Below are 17,505 nucleotides of genomic sequence, written 5' to 3'. Positions count from 1 at the left end.
CAGTGTTTGAAGATTTACTTGAGATAAATAACTATGCATAATCCTAAGAAATGAATTTATTGGCTGTGATTAGCTTAATGGTGGTGCAATTTATGTTATCATTATTCTTTAAGGATGAGTCCATTCAAAGCCTTGTATGGCTATCATCCTCCCAGAAGAGAGCTAATTCCACAGGAAGTTACTGTAGTAGCTGTTATGAAAGATATGATTCAACAAAGATTCGACATGGATCAAGTGTTAAAGACTCAGCTTGAGGCAGCCAAACATAGAATGAAACAGATCACAGACAAAAACAAGTTCGAAAGGGAATTTCAAGTAAGAGATCAAGGATTTCTTAAGCTACAACCTTGTAGATAATCAAGTGTTATTTTTTATTTTTGAATTTAAGAAACATATTTTTAAAAAGCGTATTTTGTAGATTCAATTAATTAAATAAAATTTTAATTATCTTATACTTTTATAAAAAATACACGTCCTGACTTGAATTTAAAACTTGCTAAATTTTATACTAACACAATCGTTGATAGAAAGCTTTAAATTTTATATTGTCAAATGGTCTCCCATTTTTTGCTACAAGCATAAAAAGGCAACCAAACCTACAAATGATGTTTTTTCATACAAGCTTGTTTCACATGATACACTACACCATCAACAATAACATGTTTTTTTAATTAAAAAAACAAATACAAATAAATAAAGAAGAGAGAAATCAAGATTTATAAAAATGATAAAAATATTTTTTTTCTATAATTTCTCTTTACTCTCTTTTATCAAAATAAATCACAGAATATATCACGAAACATCATAAAATTTCCAATAAACAACTTAGATTCCAACAAAAACTTATAAAATCCTTCAAAATAAAAAAAAAAAACCCAACCTCATGAATTATCATCCAATTAACATCTAAAACCACCAATCTACATTAAATCTAGCCACGAAAATAGAGTCTTAAATCTAAAATCTTTGAAATCTAGCCTTCAAACAATGCCCCAAACATCCATTACTGTCCGACCATGAAAAAGAGAGCATGGATCCTTAAAAAAAACACTAAACCCATCCATGATGGAGGGTGTTTATAGAAAGCAGAGAAATTTTTTAAAAAAATGAGGTAAGAAAATCATTAGAGAGAAGAATAGAATTTGCCGAAACAACCATAACGGTAGTGCTCAAGCGATAATGAAAAAGAAAAAAAATCCACAAGCGATGGGCGATGCACTATGATTTCTGTGCCGAATAATCAAAGAGAGAGCAGGAGATAAGCTAATGAAAGGAAAAGAAAATGAAATAAAGAGGAGACAGTAGAAAGATGGAGAGAAAGCAGACCAGAAACCCATAAACATAACAGAAAATATCAGATTCAACTTCCCCTTATCAGATTCAATAAAGTTTGGACAGCTCCGTTGTTATTTTATATTTCTAATTTCGGGAAACAGTTCTCCTGGTTAGTTACAAGGCGTACCCTGTCCAAATCCAGCAAAGGGAATAGAACGTAATAATATCTCATACCTCGTCCCAGAGGCCATGGTAACATTTTAGAGAAATAAGTTCACGTTTTCATGGGTATAGCCCGGAGAGGCTCACTCTTATGTAATGTAATCCCAAACGTTTCACTCATGTCTATATCCTCTGGTGTCAAGTCATCAGCAATCTTCCAATCAAAAGAGTGGATGAGAGATGCCAACGTCAAATGCACCATCTTGTGGCCCAAAGGCAATCCAGGGCAAATCCTTCTTCCTGCTCCAAATGGAATTAGCTCAAAATCTCTTCCTTTCACGTCAGCATGGCATTCTAGGAACCTTTCAGGCTTGAACGAATTAGGATCTGGCCATATGGCTGGATCTCTTCCTATTGCCCAAATATTGATTAGTATTTGTGCATTTTTGGGCACTGTGAAGCCTTGCATCTCTACTTCGGATACGGCTTTACGGGGCAGAAGGAGTGGTGCTGGTGGGTGCAGCCGAAATGTCTCTTTGACTATTGCTTGAAGGTAAGGACACTTGGAGATGTCTGATTCTTGAACTGGTCCTTCGACTTGTTGGAGCTCATTTTTGGCTTTGACCATTTTATCAGGGTTCAGTAATAACTCTGCCATTGCCCACTCTACTGTGCTTGAGGTAGTGTCAGTGCCCGCAATGAAAAAATCCTAAATACGTAAGATAATTAATTTCTGAACTGAAGGTTAATGTGCAGAAAAACTTGGTCATAATTATGAATTAGATAATCTAATCTTAATACTTACCAGAAGCAAAACCTGTATGTCAGTGGAGCTCAATTCAGTATTGTTTTCTTTGGCTAGAATCAGCAGGGCATCAAGTACATCATGGCTTGCCTTGGATGCAACCGAAGAAGAACGTAGTCGTGTCCTCTCGTTGATGATACTATCAAAAATTTGAGTTAATCTTTTGAAATTATTATTCGTCTTTCGTCTTATACCTTGTGGATCTACTAATCGAAGTATTGGGAAATAGTCGGCAAGATTTGCCTTGCCAATTTGTTCCATGACACCCACCACAAGATAGCTGAACTCTTGAGACAAATCAGAATTGTAATTGGCAATATCAAGAGAGAAGAAGGTGTTTGAAATTAAATTAACGACAGTTGTGAAAACAGATCTACCAACGTCGACAGCATGTCCATTGTTGCAGTTTTCATGAACATATTCTAGCAATTCTTGAACCTTCTTTCCACGGAGGGCTCGGCTGGCATCAAGCCTTTGCGAAGTGAACATTTGTGTGGCAGTGAGTCTTTTGAGAAATTTCCAATGAGTCGACGCAGGCAACCATAAGATTGAGTTTTTGTGGTGTCCACGAACAGCATCTGGGACTGTTCTACTAGACAAGGCTTGGTCATGTTTCTGTAATGCTTCTTTGGCAATATTCGGAGAGGAGATGACTATTGTGGTTATCCTACCAAGCTTGAGGGTCATTAAAGGTCCATAAGTTTGTGAGAGTTTAGCAAGTGTTCGATGGGGCTTGTCGCCGAGGGCTAATATGTTTCCAATTATCGGCAATTGGCGAGGGCCAGGTGGGAGGACGGTGCAACCGGACTTCCGGCGAAGTAGAACGGATGCGTTGAGCACGTGCAGACATGCCCAACAAAAAGCAATTAGTAGCAGGTAAAAAAGGTACTCCATTGGCTGATATTTTCTTATGGCCTCTCTTTATCTCCTCTTTACAAGGTGTTAGAGGCATGCACATATAGGTTTTAGTTGAGAGTAACAGAATGATTTAGGTAAGCCTTAGCCAACCTTTTCTATTTATATATATGTGGCAAAACACGACAATAACCGTAGGGATTATAACATTGGAATAATCCTACATTAATTTCCTATTCAGAGATATAAATGCTATACATTCTATAATATGCCCCCTCAAGCTGAAGGTGGAGGATCGACCCGAAGCTTGAACCTAAAAGCAGTAAAGGACGCAGCGGAAAGTGGTTTGGTGAATACATCAGCAAGTTGATCCTTATAAGGGATAAAGCAAATCTGAATTTCTTTCTTCGCAACCCAGTCACAGACAAAGTGATAATCTACCTCAACATGTTTAGTACGAGCATGAAAGATAGGATTCACTAAGAGATAGGTCGCACCAAAATTATCATACCAAATGGTAGGAGTAAAGAAGGAGGGAACCTACAGATCTGTTAACAAATATTGAAGCCAGATGACCTCAGCAGTACCATCTGCTAAGGCTTTATGCTCGGCCTCAGTGGAGGAGCGGGCAACTGTACGTTGCTTGCCGGATTTTCATGAAATCGATGTTTGACCAAAGAAAACAAGATAGCCACCATTAGACTTGCGATCATCAATACTACCAGCTCAATCTGCATCTGTAAAACCATGTAGAGCAAAAAAGGTACCTCGAGTGATATGAAAACCATAGGATGTCATACCTTTGAGGTAGCAGAGAATACGTTTAACAGCAGCCCAATGGGAATCTGTAGGAGCATGCATGAACTGACAGACTCTGTTAACAGCAAAGCAGATATCTAGGCGAGTGAAGGTAAGATACTGAAGAGCACCAATAATTTGACAAAATCATGTGGGATCAGAGAATGGATGATCCGATTGTATAGCAATTTTTGAATGAAAGACTAGAGTATCAACAGGTTTGCAAGAAGTCATACCAGCTCGAGTGAGGATGTCAAGAATATATTTGTGTTGGCGCAACATCAGACCCATACCCGTAGACTGAACTTCAATACCCAGAAAGTAGTGAACAACACCTAAGTCACGAAGCTTGAACTCAGAGCTTAGTAACTGTATTAGGCGATGAAGCATGGCAGAGTTGCTACCCGTAAACAGAAAATCATCAACATATACTAGGAAATAAAAGATATTAGTACCATCAGATAAGATAAATAGGGAGGTGTCAACCTTGGAGGCAAGAAAACCAATGGAGAGTAAAAAATCACTCAAACAAGTGTACCATACCCTTGGTGCCTGTTTTAAACCATATAATGACTTGTGCAATCTGCACACATGAGATGAAAAAGTAAGGTCAAGAAAACCTAGAGGTTGCTTCATGTAAACCTCTTCAGTAAGAACACCATTGAGAAATGTATTATGAATATCGAGCTGATGAATCTTCCAATTACGTGAAACCGCAATGAAAAAGACTATTCTGATGGTGGCCTGCTTAATAACTGGGTTGAAAGTTTCAGACTAATCAATGCCTTCCTACTGGGTAAAGCCTCTAGCAACTAGACAGACTTTATAACGTTCAATGCTACTATTAACACGATGTTTGATCTGATACACCCATCGGCTGCCAACAACATTCATCAAAGGATGAAAGGGCACTAGAGACCAAGTGTAATTAGAACGTAACGCCTTAATCTCATCACACATAGCATCATGTCAAACAACATATTTATCTGCATCAGAAAAGGCAAGAGGTTCAGAGGAAGGAGAGAGCAATACCCGGGTGGAAGCTGTATTAGTGGCAGCAGAGGCCATCAGATTTGCGGTCTTTGGCTGCCGCGATCTAAGGACCATAGGGTGGCGCCGTCTAAGGATCATGGTGTCACGGAGGTGTCCTGCTACACCAGATAAGAGAAGAGATCAACCACCAAATTCAAACCAGGTGAGGAAGTCGTGGGAGAAATTGTCGCAAGCAGAGGGCTGACAGCAACAACAGGGCTAGTAGCAGAGGCAGATTCTACAGTAGCCTGGTGACTAGCAAAATAAGAGGAAGCAGAGGAGGAACCAAAGGGCATCCCAACACCAGCAGAGATATCTTGCTGAAGTGTAGGGAATACTGATCGGCAACCTGTACCTGCAACGAAATGGTTAGATAAATATGCATGTGGTGATCGGCAAGGGAAAGGTGGAAGTTGTGGCATTTTGGTAGGAGATGGCGGCAGGGCAGAGGCAGAGGAGGGATGGTGAGGTGTGTTATGGACGGTGAACAATGGGGAATGGGTCAGATTTAGGAGTATGGTAGTAGGAGGTGGTGTGTGGTTTGGAGATGTAACCCTTGCAATCTATTTAGAATTATCAAACAGAAAAACATGTTCATAAAAATGGACATGACGGGAGATATATATGCGATGAGATTCAATGTCAAAACATTGATAACTAAGGTGAAAGGAACTGTAGCCAAAAAACACACATGGAGAAGAACAAAAATTCAATTTATGATTATTATAAGGACGCAAAAAAGGAAAGCAGAGACATCCAAAAGTACGCAAAAAATGATAATCAGGAGATCGTTGAAACAAACAATCAAACAAAGATCGATTTGCAAGAACAAGAGTAGGCATGCGATTGATGAGATAAACCGAAATGTCGAAAGCATAATTCCAAAATCGGAATGGTGCTTTACATTGTCCTAGAAGAGTAAGGTAGGTTTCCATAATATGCCTATAACGTCTTTCTATTGTGCCATTTTGTTCGTGAGTGTGATGACATATTAGACGGTGATGAATACCAATGGTCTGAAAGAAAGTGGAGAGTTTGCGATATTCACCTCCCCAATCAGTTTAAATAGATTTTATTTTTAATGAAAATTGACGCTCGACAAGAGTTTGAAATTGGTGAAAAACAGAGTAAACATCAGATTTGGCAACAAGTGGATAATACTATATATATTTTGTGTGCGCATCAACAAACATAACAAAATAACGATAGCCATCCGAAGAAAAAAGGGGAGCAGGACCCCATACATCACTAAAAATTAATTCAAGCGGAGCAGAAGTTTTGTGACTAATAGGTCCTAAAGACAAACGCGATGATTTTTCTGATGGACAACTTTGACATTGAAAATTAAGGTGTTCATTGTTACAAATAATCTTATTTTTCGAGATTAAAAATTGAAAAATACGAGAGGTAAGATGACCTAGTCGACGATGCCACAAATCAATAGAAGCAGAAATGCAGGAAAACCAATAGGTTTGAGGAACTGACGGGACGGAAGACCTAAACCTGGACAAAGTATAGAGACCATCTTTACTCTGTCCTGAGAGGAGTTTTTCATTGGTGTTGAGATCATTGATATAAAACAGAAAAGGATGAAATTCAAAATAAACATTATTATCAAGACAAAATTTCTGAATAAAAAGCAAAGGTTTCGTGATTGCAGGAACATGAAAGACATTAGACAAAGTGAAAAAACGATATGGGGTATATAGTTTGGTATGACCGATATGAGATATGAAAAGTCTCTTACCATCACCAACATGCAAATTATCATTACCAAGGTATGGTTCTAAAGTAGTCAAGGTTGCAAGGTCAAGTGTGACGTGTTGATTTGCACTAATGTCCAGAAACCATTCAACAGTACCTGTAGGATTGTGTAACGCCAGATTGGCACTATGCTGCTAGCCATAACCCCGTTGCTGAAGCTGATGGTAGTGAGGAGCAGTATGGCTGAAAGCTTAGCACAACTGGCAACGTGAATTGGACCCCCTACTGCACTGCCACTTGCCCTGTCTGTTGTCATTGCTAGAGGTGTTGTGGAAGCTGCGAAAATCGGGCCTGGAAACAAAATTTCTATGCCCTCTATGATTGAATAGGTGAGAACACCAGTCCATTAAAACGACCTTTATTTCGACCAAACTAGGTAGCAGGCTGACGTTGAGAGATAAGTGTTGGAGGAGGTATGTTCGGCGTGGGCAACAAGGGTGCATGAATTGCAGCAGACCCCATGGATAAATGGGAGGATTTGTGAATAAATTCATGTGTTAGTTATTTCGACCAAACTAGGTAGCAGGCTGACGTTGAGAGATAAGTGCTGCAGGAGGTATGTTCGGCGTGGGCAACAAGAGTGCATGAATTGCAGCAGACCCCATGGATAAATGGGAGGATTTGTGAATAAATTCATGTGTTAGCAGATGACTAAGCAAAGCTGCATATGGAAGAGGATCTACCCTTGTAACAAGACTTGTTACTAAGTCCTTAAATTCTTTGTGAAGGCCACAAAACACATATAAGTTGAAATTCGCTAGCGAAATAGGTCAGCCAACAACGACTAGCTCATCAAATAAGGCCTTAGCTTTTTACAAAAATTGAGTTACCGATTCATCACCTTATCGAAGGTTTTGAAAGGAGCCATGAAGTTGCATAATATGGGAATTGGATGTGGAAGCTAGAGCTTGCTCAAGTGCGTGCCAAATAGAGCATAAGGTTGGACAATCAACAACAAGATGAAGAACTTCCATGGATAGCAAAGGGAGCAGGGTACTTAGAATGAGTTGGTCCTGTTATTTCCAATAAAGAAAGTGTTGAGATACCTGAAGAGAGACACCATTGACAACAAGAACATGTGGAGAGGAGCAGGAGTTTGAACCATCAACAAAGCCAAAAACTCATTGGCCTAGAAGATACAGCTTCATTTGCATTCACCAATACAGATAATTGGTGTTTGTCAATTTCAAATAGATGACTTGATGAGTGTGGGAGAGGGACACAATTGCAGCAGCAAAGGCGGCAGAAACTTCAACAAAAGAGGGCAGCAACAGAGAAGCATTATTGGGGTTGAAGAGAGCATGACCAACATCTCTAGGTTGTGGACACTACAAAACAGAAGCTGAGGAAAGAGGTGGTGCTGCCGTAGGAGAGGAAGATGGCACTACCGGTGTTGCAGAGGGAGAGATGGCTGTCGACTGGGAGGAAGCCATTGCAGAGAGGAGAGGAGGTGTTTTAGTTTATTTAAAGCTCTGATACCAAGTTGAGAATAATAAAATGACTTAGGTTAGCCTTAGCCAACCTTTTCTATTTATATATATGTGACAAAACACGACAGTAATCATAGGGATTACAACATTGGAATAATCCTATATTAATTTTCTATTCAGAGATATAAATGCTATACATTTTATAATAGTTTTTTTTTGGAGTTTGAAATGGATTTATTAAAAACTTTAGGATGTTTTTAAAGTGAATATAAATTCAAAATTAAAATTTAAAAATTTAAAAATATGACTTTTCAACCATTCAGAGATGGTTGAAAAGTCAAAAAAATATTGGACAAATAATAGCGTATGAGTAAAAAAAAACATGGCTGATGGCTTGTACCGCCCGTGACCAGTTGGTTAACACTAGGCAAATCCCAAGGCCTAAGCAGGTATCATCTTCGGCTCTTACCCCACTTCTGTTTGTTGGTTTAAATTGGATAATTTATCCCAAAACAAATTGTCAAGTTCAGTCATCGGTTTTTTAATTTTTTTATTTAAAAAAATATTAAATTAATATTTTTTAGATATTGTTTTATAATTTTTATATGTTAATATAAAAGATATTTTTTAAAAATATATCATTTAATATATTTTTAATTAGAAAATATATTTAAAAAAAAAAAACAGAACATATCACGAAACACTCTCTTGCGCCAAACACTCTCTGAAAAAATCAAAGTTCTGATCTATAGCTGTAAGATTCATTAAATCAGACCTAACTATGAAGTCCTAAAGGTTCACGTCAAAAATATAATCACATTTTAGGCGTTGCATGATTAATGACTTGCTTATTTTCTTGAAACAGTAAAGGAACTCTATCAATCTGATTAGAACTCTGACAATAACATGTTCCTGTTGCTGATCTGCGTCCACAAGTTTAATGGAAGAGTGGAAGTTGGCCTCAAATGCGGAGACTTTCTACCTTGTTGCTTCCTGCTGGTCTTCATCAATTGTCTGAAATAGAAACTTTTTCATGAAAAATAGCCATATGTCCCTCAATTTTCAATGTCTTATTTTGACAAGACATTGGCAATCGTTTCACTCACGTCCATATTCTCCGGTTTCGAGTCATCTTGGACAAATTAAAGCCAGCTCCAAATGTAATTAGCTCAAAATTTACTATGTTTAGATTTTCTAATATTAAAAATATCAATATTTAAATTTTCTAATAATAAAAATATATATGTTTAAATTAAACAAAGGATGATACTTATTTGTTAAAGTACTTTAAAGTAATAAATTTTTGTTGTTATTAATAATGAATTATTTGTTCTTAAAGTTTTATTACTAAAATATTTGTAATATGTCTCAAGATTCTAACAAAATCACTTTAATTTATATCTACTTATAAATAAAGCCTTTGAATTAAATTAAAAGAACTTAATTATCTCTTAATAAAATTAACCTAAGCTCTAAATTTTAAAGAATAATTAAAGCATAAAAAGATAAAAAAAAAAACACACTAAAAATGAGTTGAAAAGGTGTGTTAAATTTTTTTTTAAAAAATCTTGTTTGAAACTTTTTTTTACAGTGAATTTTAAAACTTAAAAGGTTATATAATTAATTCTACTAATAATTATAATCAATTTTTATCATTATTAATCTTTTATTAGTTATGATAAATCATGAATTAAATCTTAAAATAAAATGATTGTTGTTGGCAGGATATCAACGATAACAACTGTTAAGAACGTGAATGGTGTCCTTTGCCGACAGTTAACACAAGGCAAGTCCTAAGGCCTAAACAAAGCAGGTATCCTCTTGGCCCAGTTCCTGTTTTCTATTTTTCTTGAAACAGTAAAGGAACTCTATCAATCTGATTAGAACTCTGACAATATCATGTTCCTGTTGCTGATTTGTGTCCACAAGTTTAATGGAAGAGTGGAAGTTGGCCTCAAATGCTGAGACTAATTTCTACCTCGTTGCTTCCTGCTGGTCTTCATCGATTGTCTGAAAAAAAAAACTTACTATGTTTCTTTGACAAGGCACGGAAGAATTTACCTAATCAATGCCATTGGCAATTGTAAAAGGGATAGATGACATTAACAACATCAATTCCACCCAACATTTTCTAACGATTATTATGGTTAAATATACATCCTTTTGCAGGTTTGCAGCTCCAAATGGCCATGGTAGCCCTGCCGAATTATGCAGAGTAAGTTCACTCTTCGATAGGGATAACCTGGAGAGGCCGAGATTTGTGTAATGTAATTAATCCCGATCGTTTCACTCACTTCCATATTCTCCGGTTTCGAGTCATCTTGGACAGATGAAGCCAGCTCCAAATGTAATTAGTTCCTAATGTACTATTTTTAAATTTTCTAATAATAAAAATATCTATGTTTAAATTAAATATTTATTTTTTAAAACACTTCAAAATAATAAATTTTTTTATTATTATTAATGATAAATGATTTGTTTTTATAGTTTTATTATTCATCACTTATACAACTAATATATTTATAATATATCTCTCAAGATTTCAATAAAATCACATTAGTTTATATGCACTTGTAAACAAGGTCTTTAAACCAAAATAAATGAACTTAATTATCTTTTAGCAAAGTAAACTTTAGCTCTAGATTTGAGAGGATAACCAAAGCGTACAAAGATAAGGAAAACACTATAAATGAATTAAGGAATAGCGTGTTAAAATTTGGAGGAAAAAAAAACTTGTTTGAAATTGTTCCTTCACCCTCATTTTTATAGTGCATTTTAAAAGTTAAAAGATTAAAGAATTAATTCGGTAATAATCATAATCAATTTTTATAATTATCAATCTTTTATTAGCCACCATAAATCATTAATTAAATCTAAAAATAGTGACAATAAATCTTAATTTTTTGGCTGAAAAAATTGTTCAGATTTGCAGAAAATACTTTTGGAATAAATTGTTAACATTCATAAGCTAAATTGGACAAAATAGTTGACCAGAAAAATAATTCTTCATGGACCAGATTTTAGTTAGAAAAAAATAATTTTTTGTGACTTTTAACAATAAATCCAAACTCAGATCATAAGCCCACGCACAGGTCAGCGGTAGCATGTGTATGCGGGTTTAAGCTCAAAGTCTTTTTTGCTTAGGACCTCTCCCTTCTAAAAGCTTAGGTGCCTTTTAAGTTTGATTTTAATTTTTCAACTTCTCACTTTATAAACACCAAAAAAGTTTCTTTTTTTACATAGGATAAAATTCTTTTAGAAAGTTTTGAGTTTTATCAAAACATGTCAACCAAAGATTCTTTAAAATTAATTTTTCATTCACCTATAATTTATTTAATTCATGTTAATATTTTATGTTTCATATTAAAAAACTTATATTAAAAATTAAATTTCAACATTATTTTAACCCAAAAAATAAATAAACTTCATTTTTTATTTTACCTCAAATATATCCTCACCGTGTTTCAAATAAAATTTCCAACACTAGTTTACTAACATATAGAAATCCAAATTAGTTTCTAACATGAGAATAACATGCAGGCATCATAAACACTTTTTCTCACATCATAAGAAATTTCAATTGAAAATTAGAAAGCTAATACTTGCCTTTAATAAATTAAACTAAAAAATTATATGAATCAAAACATTATAAAAAAATTATTAACAATAACTAAAGACTAAAACGAAAAATTGAAAAATAAATACATATGAAGATATTTGATCTCGTGAAATAAAGTGCTCTTTAATTTATTTTATTTAATTACATGAAAATAAAAATGATTTTTTAAAGAAAATTAATAATTTAAATTCTATAAAAAAAATATATAATTGTTAGTATAGATTCTCCTTTTGTTATTAATATATTTTTTTCTAACAAAGTTTTTTTTTGTGAGCTATGTTGTTTATTGAAAAAAAAAAAGCAATTAAAATCAATATCTTAAAAAAAATTAAACAATTTGAAATAGTTATAAAAAATGTATCTCTTTAACAAAACCTCATTCCCTTAATAATGCAATATTTTTTAACAATTTTTCTATCAAAAATATTGATATTAAACTAAATACTTATCATAATCTTAACATCTATTTTTGATAAGAAAAAAAAATTGATAATTTTGACGTGGATGTATTAAAACAATATAAGAATCATAAACTTGAAAAAATTAATATAAAAGTAATAAAAACAATAGGATGAAAAAGTAAAGAAATAGATATTTCATATGCATCTAAAAAAATCATGAATATTAGATTCACACATAATTTGTAAACTCCTAGTCAAAAAATTGATAAATCAGTGTTAAATAGGATCATTTTCAATTAAAAAATTATAAATTAGGAGTAGAATTGTTATGATTTGGGTTAAACATCCCTAGTAAATTAATTTAAACTTTGGATGAGATAAATAATAAAATTGATACGTGAAATGTTAACTAGTGATAAATCACATAAACTTCCTAATCAGCTAAAATAATTATTTTAAATGAATATTTTTTGTAAATTTGGGGTAAGAGTATTTATAAAAATAAAAGTGAATTTTAAATGAATTAATGTATGAGTTTATATGCCAATTCGGATTTTGACATAAAAAATCATATGTTGTCTATTTTTATGATATCAAGCATAATCCTTAATTAGATCGTTGGATCAAGCTAAAATTTTATAAGGAATCTCATGAGATATGTTATTGTCTTGGTTTAAAATTTTAGAGCAATCAGAGTTCATAAAGGTCTTGTGAGAGTATTAATGATCAAAAAACAAAATATAAAAAATAACACATGAACTCATTTATGACATTATTGTAATTTTAGCAAAAATCACCCCTCTCTAACATTATTCATGCTAAGAGCCTTAGAAAAGAAAAGGGAGGCCAAAAAAAAAAAAATTCTCTTCTCTCTTCTCTTCTTCTTGTTTTTCCCTTAAAATTTCTTATGCAAAACCAAGTCTTAAGACATAATAAGTGAGTTTCTTAGAGTTTAAAAGAAAAGCAAAATGATAATTGATGTGGAATTTTATGAATGTGATTAATTGTGTTATTTAGAAAACAAAATTGGAAGAAATGAACGAACTATATAATTTTGAAAATATAACTTAGTAAAGTTTATGTTATAACATATGAGAATGTGTATGAGAATTGGTTATATGTAGAGAAAAATAATGAAATGAATAGCTTGGAAGTTAATTTGATTTAAATTATATATGTATGAAGGAACTTTGAGTTTCCTGAATTTGAGCTAATCTTTAAAACTCACAACCTTTAAAATTCTAGATTCATGCTCAATTAAGAAGTTAAATTCCTAACCAATTTAATATTGAAAGATGAAATCGAAAAAAAAATCAATTTAAAAAATTGCTAAAGTGAAAAAATAGAAATCAAAATAATGGGGATCAAGTTTGATAGGAAAAAAAAAGAGCTTATGGAGGATGAAATTGTAAAAAGCAATCTCAAATAAAACAAACTAGAATAAAAAAAAATGAAGACCAAATTTGACATAATAAAAATTAAATAGGGATAAAATTGAACCGAAATTCCAATTTTATAATTACTCCAAGTAAAAATATGAATGAATAACAAATTAAAGGGTTGCTTTGAAATTTTAAATAGAAAAGCAAAGAGAAAAAGAAGAAAACAATAAAGGTTGTTGGCATCAAATTGAACGACCATTGGCCACATGTACCGCCTCATAATTGAAAAGACATCGAAACAATTCAAAACCACCATGAAAAACGGTGCTTGGGCACTAGACTGATTTACACGTGTCACTTAGCGCTTACGTGTGCACTACACGTGTCATCAACTTTTTTAATAATTATTATATTTTTAAAAAATTACAAAAATTGTCCCATTAGACTGATTTACACGTGTCACTTAGCGCTTACGTGTGCACTACACGTGTCATCAACTTTTTTAATAATTATTATATTTTTTTAAAATTACAAAAATTGTCCCTCTATTCATTCGATGATAACAAAAAAAAATTAAAAAGACAAAAAATGCCATTGTAAATAAGTTAACAAATTATCTTTTAAAAAGTATTTATGTCATTTTACTATGTTAGGAAAATTGAAAATATGAAAACGACCTTAGGAATCAATTTTAAGAAATTTAATTATAAAGACAATGAAGTCATTTTATTATGCATAACAAATATGTAAATACCGATTTATCCTCCATCAATATGGTAATGACCAATGGATCTATGTGAAAATACTATATTACCCCTACTAGCTAGTTATTTGATTTGTTTTGGAAGGTCAAAATGATGTTTTTACTATGAATCGCTATAATATTGTTTTCCCAAATATTTTATATTTTCCTATATAATGCATTATTACTAGTGTTGATTGAAATCTTGGATGAAATGACATTGTTACCCTTCATTAGAGAAACACTTAATAAAGAAGGTGTCAGCATTATAAATGCATGTTTCAGTATTTTGAGTTTTTATAATTGAGAAATGGAAAGACAATGTCAACACTTAATAAAATAAATTAAAAAATAAATGAATAGATTAACCATAAAAATGTTGTCAATACTAATTAAAAATTAAAATAGAAAGCTTATCTTTCTTGTAAAAAGAATAAGATATACATGTGCAAATATTTTATCTTTACTATCATTTTCATTTTATTCGGCTTCTCTTTTACTTTGGAGGTTAATTCTGGTTATTAAGCACATATGATTTTTATTTATGCAAATGTAGCTCATCTATTTTTTAAAATTTAAGAGGAGTGATTTTTTAAAATCTTTTTATGATAATTAAAATAAATAAATATTTGTAAAAACTATAATGATTTATATTTTAAAAAATAAATGTATTTCTCTTGTAAATATTCTCTTTTGTTATTAATGATTTTTTATTTTGGTGAAATAATAATTCTTTTATTTATAGCATGGTTATTCGAATACATCCTTAAAATAATTAAAATAAACACGTGTCAAAACTCCAATAATTTAAATTATATAAGATAAAATGCATTTATTTAATCAAAACTTCATTTTTAGTATTCATTAATTTCTTTTTAGTTTTGGAGGGAAAATGTTTTTTTATTATTATTATCAAAAGCATGGTTTTTCAAATAAAAAATTATCATTCGATGCCTATGCTCCTAAGTCGTAAGTGTACAACCAGGCCCAAATACATGGGCTTGAGATGCTAGTTTGTTAGTTTGTGTGTTTATTTTTTTTTCAAACAATAAATTATGTATTATCCGCTTGTAACCATTTTTATTCAATAAAAATGGCTCTGCAATTGAAAAATTTAGGATTAAGTTTTTGAACCTTATAAACCTGTATTTTAACCTTTTTTTTAGCCCTAAACACATGAAAAAACCATCATATTGACTTGTAAAACACCATTTCCAACCAAAAAAATATTCCATAATCTACCTTTCCTTGCATGATTAAAGTTTGAAACCACTTTTATTAAGTTTCTTTTTCAAAAGTGAAGACATTAACATCAAAATACAAATTATTGATGATGAAAATCTGATCGTAGTAGAACTTTCTCTCTCCTTCACTTTTCAGTAACCTTCTCTCTTCTCTCTAAAACATGATAAAAAAATAAAATTTATAACCAAACGGTAATAATTTAAAACAACATGACCACTTAATGAAAAAAAATCAAAACTTGAGATACCAAATCGTAATATTTGACAATGCATAATGCAAGTAAAAGAAACCAGACTGAAATAAATGTCAGCATATAAAACCATGATATCATAATTTTAAAGGGCTATATTAAAAAGAAAAAAAAAACCATTGATTAAAGTTTAAAACAATTAACAATGCAAGTACCCTAAAACAATTAACTAGAAAATGTGAAAGTATAAACAAACAAACAGTGAACTATCTAGGTGGTGGTCCAGTGGTAAGAGTTTGGGATCAAGAGATTTGCTTTCTTTATGGTCTCAGATTCGAGCCCTATAGTTACTCATATGATGACCACTGAAGGTTTATATGGTCGTTAACTTCAAGGCCCAAGAGATTAATCGAGGTGTACATAAACTGGTCTGAATACCAATATTAAATTAAAAAAACAAAATAATCACCTTTGACCAAAAAAAAAAGAAAGTAGAGTACGACATCTAAGAAAATCGAGCACCGTCTAAAATATTTTCTTTTCTTTACCTTTTATTTTCAATACAATGCAAGATTTCCAATTTTATGTTTTGGTTTACGAATAGGCCCGGTAATATTTGGTTTTTTAGCCCACATATTTAACGCCTACAAATTGGCCCCAAGAGCCCATTTGTTCCATTCATGTAGATCCCCGTGTCTAATCCGGAAGCCCATATTCCCAAAGCTCTGTTTCTTTATTTCTTATTTCTTTTATTCAACGTATCTCCGAAGCCCTAAAAATGGACTTTCGAGCCTTTGTTTTTTTTCAACATCATCTCCAAAGCCTAGAAATTTTTGGTTTTTTTAAGGCCTTTTATTTAAAGAAAATTTATTTATTTATTTTTTATAAAAAAATTATTAATGAAAATTACTTTTAAAAATTTGACTTGAATTTTTAGAAAAAAATATATTTTTTATTTTAGATAAAAAATACTTTCTAAGAATTATGAAAACTTTTAAAATATTTTTATTATTTGTTAATTATATTTAATTTGATTATCTATTTTTTAATTGTTATATATTTTACTATAAATTTTTTATTTATTCTTTAATTTTATTTGTTATAATTTGATTTAATTTATTTTTATATAAAGTTTTATCTTCATTTTTTTTATTGTTATTTATTTTTTAATTTTATCATTTTCTAACTTTTTATTTGTTATATTTAAATTATATTCTCTTAATTTCTATTTGTTTTATTTAAAATAATTTTTAAAATTTTATCATTTTTTAATTTTTATATTTGTCAGATTTTATTTTTATTATTTTAATTACTATTTATTTTATTTAAAATAATTTATTATAATAGATTTTTTATATTATTTTTATCTTCTTTTAATTTTTTTATCTGTTAAATTTAATCTTTATTCTTTCAATAAACTTGAAAAAAAATTATAAATTATTTTTCAACTCATTTTTTATAATATAGAAAAACATTAAAAAATATTTTACAAATTATTTTTTATGGTATTATCAAACTTAAAAAAATAATTTAATTTTTAAAAATTCATTTTTCATGGGAATTAAAAACCACTTTTCAAATTAAATTTATTTTCCAACAAAGGGTTTTTTTAAAAATAAACTTAAAATTAAATTTTAATATTTTAAAGTTTAATTTAATTTTGAATTTTAAGTTATTAATTTTGAATTTAAATATTATAACAATGTTACATACTCTACAGAAGTATAAATTTATTTTATTTTACGTGTAAGGGAAGCAAGACAAAACAAAGATTTTCTCACACATAAAAAAATATTCAAAACCAA

General features: G+C 31.4%; 1 protein-coding gene across 1 annotated transcript; it reads right to left on the bottom strand.

The window, feature by feature from the left end:
• Positions 1–1,354: 1,354 nt before the first annotated feature.
• LOC133690738 (cytochrome P450 76T24-like) lies at positions 1,355–3,199 on the bottom strand. Its single transcript, XM_062111002.1, has 2 exons — positions 2,243–3,199; positions 1,355–2,146 (listed from the first exon to the last, which is right to left on the bottom strand). Exons 1-2 carry the CDS (start codon positions 3,134–3,136, stop codon positions 1,550–1,552), a joined length of 1,491 nt encoding a protein of 496 aa, XP_061966986.1. The 5' UTR covers positions 3,137–3,199; the 3' UTR covers positions 1,355–1,549.
• Positions 3,200–17,505: the final 14,306 nt, after the last annotated feature.

Source organism: Populus nigra, chromosome 4 (genome assembly GCF_951802175.1).
Source record: "Populus nigra chromosome 4, ddPopNigr1.1, whole genome shotgun sequence".
NCBI classification, from domain to species: Eukaryota; Viridiplantae; Streptophyta; class Magnoliopsida; order Malpighiales; family Salicaceae; genus Populus; species Populus nigra.
This window is presented reverse-complemented; position numbering and strand designations above follow the sequence as displayed.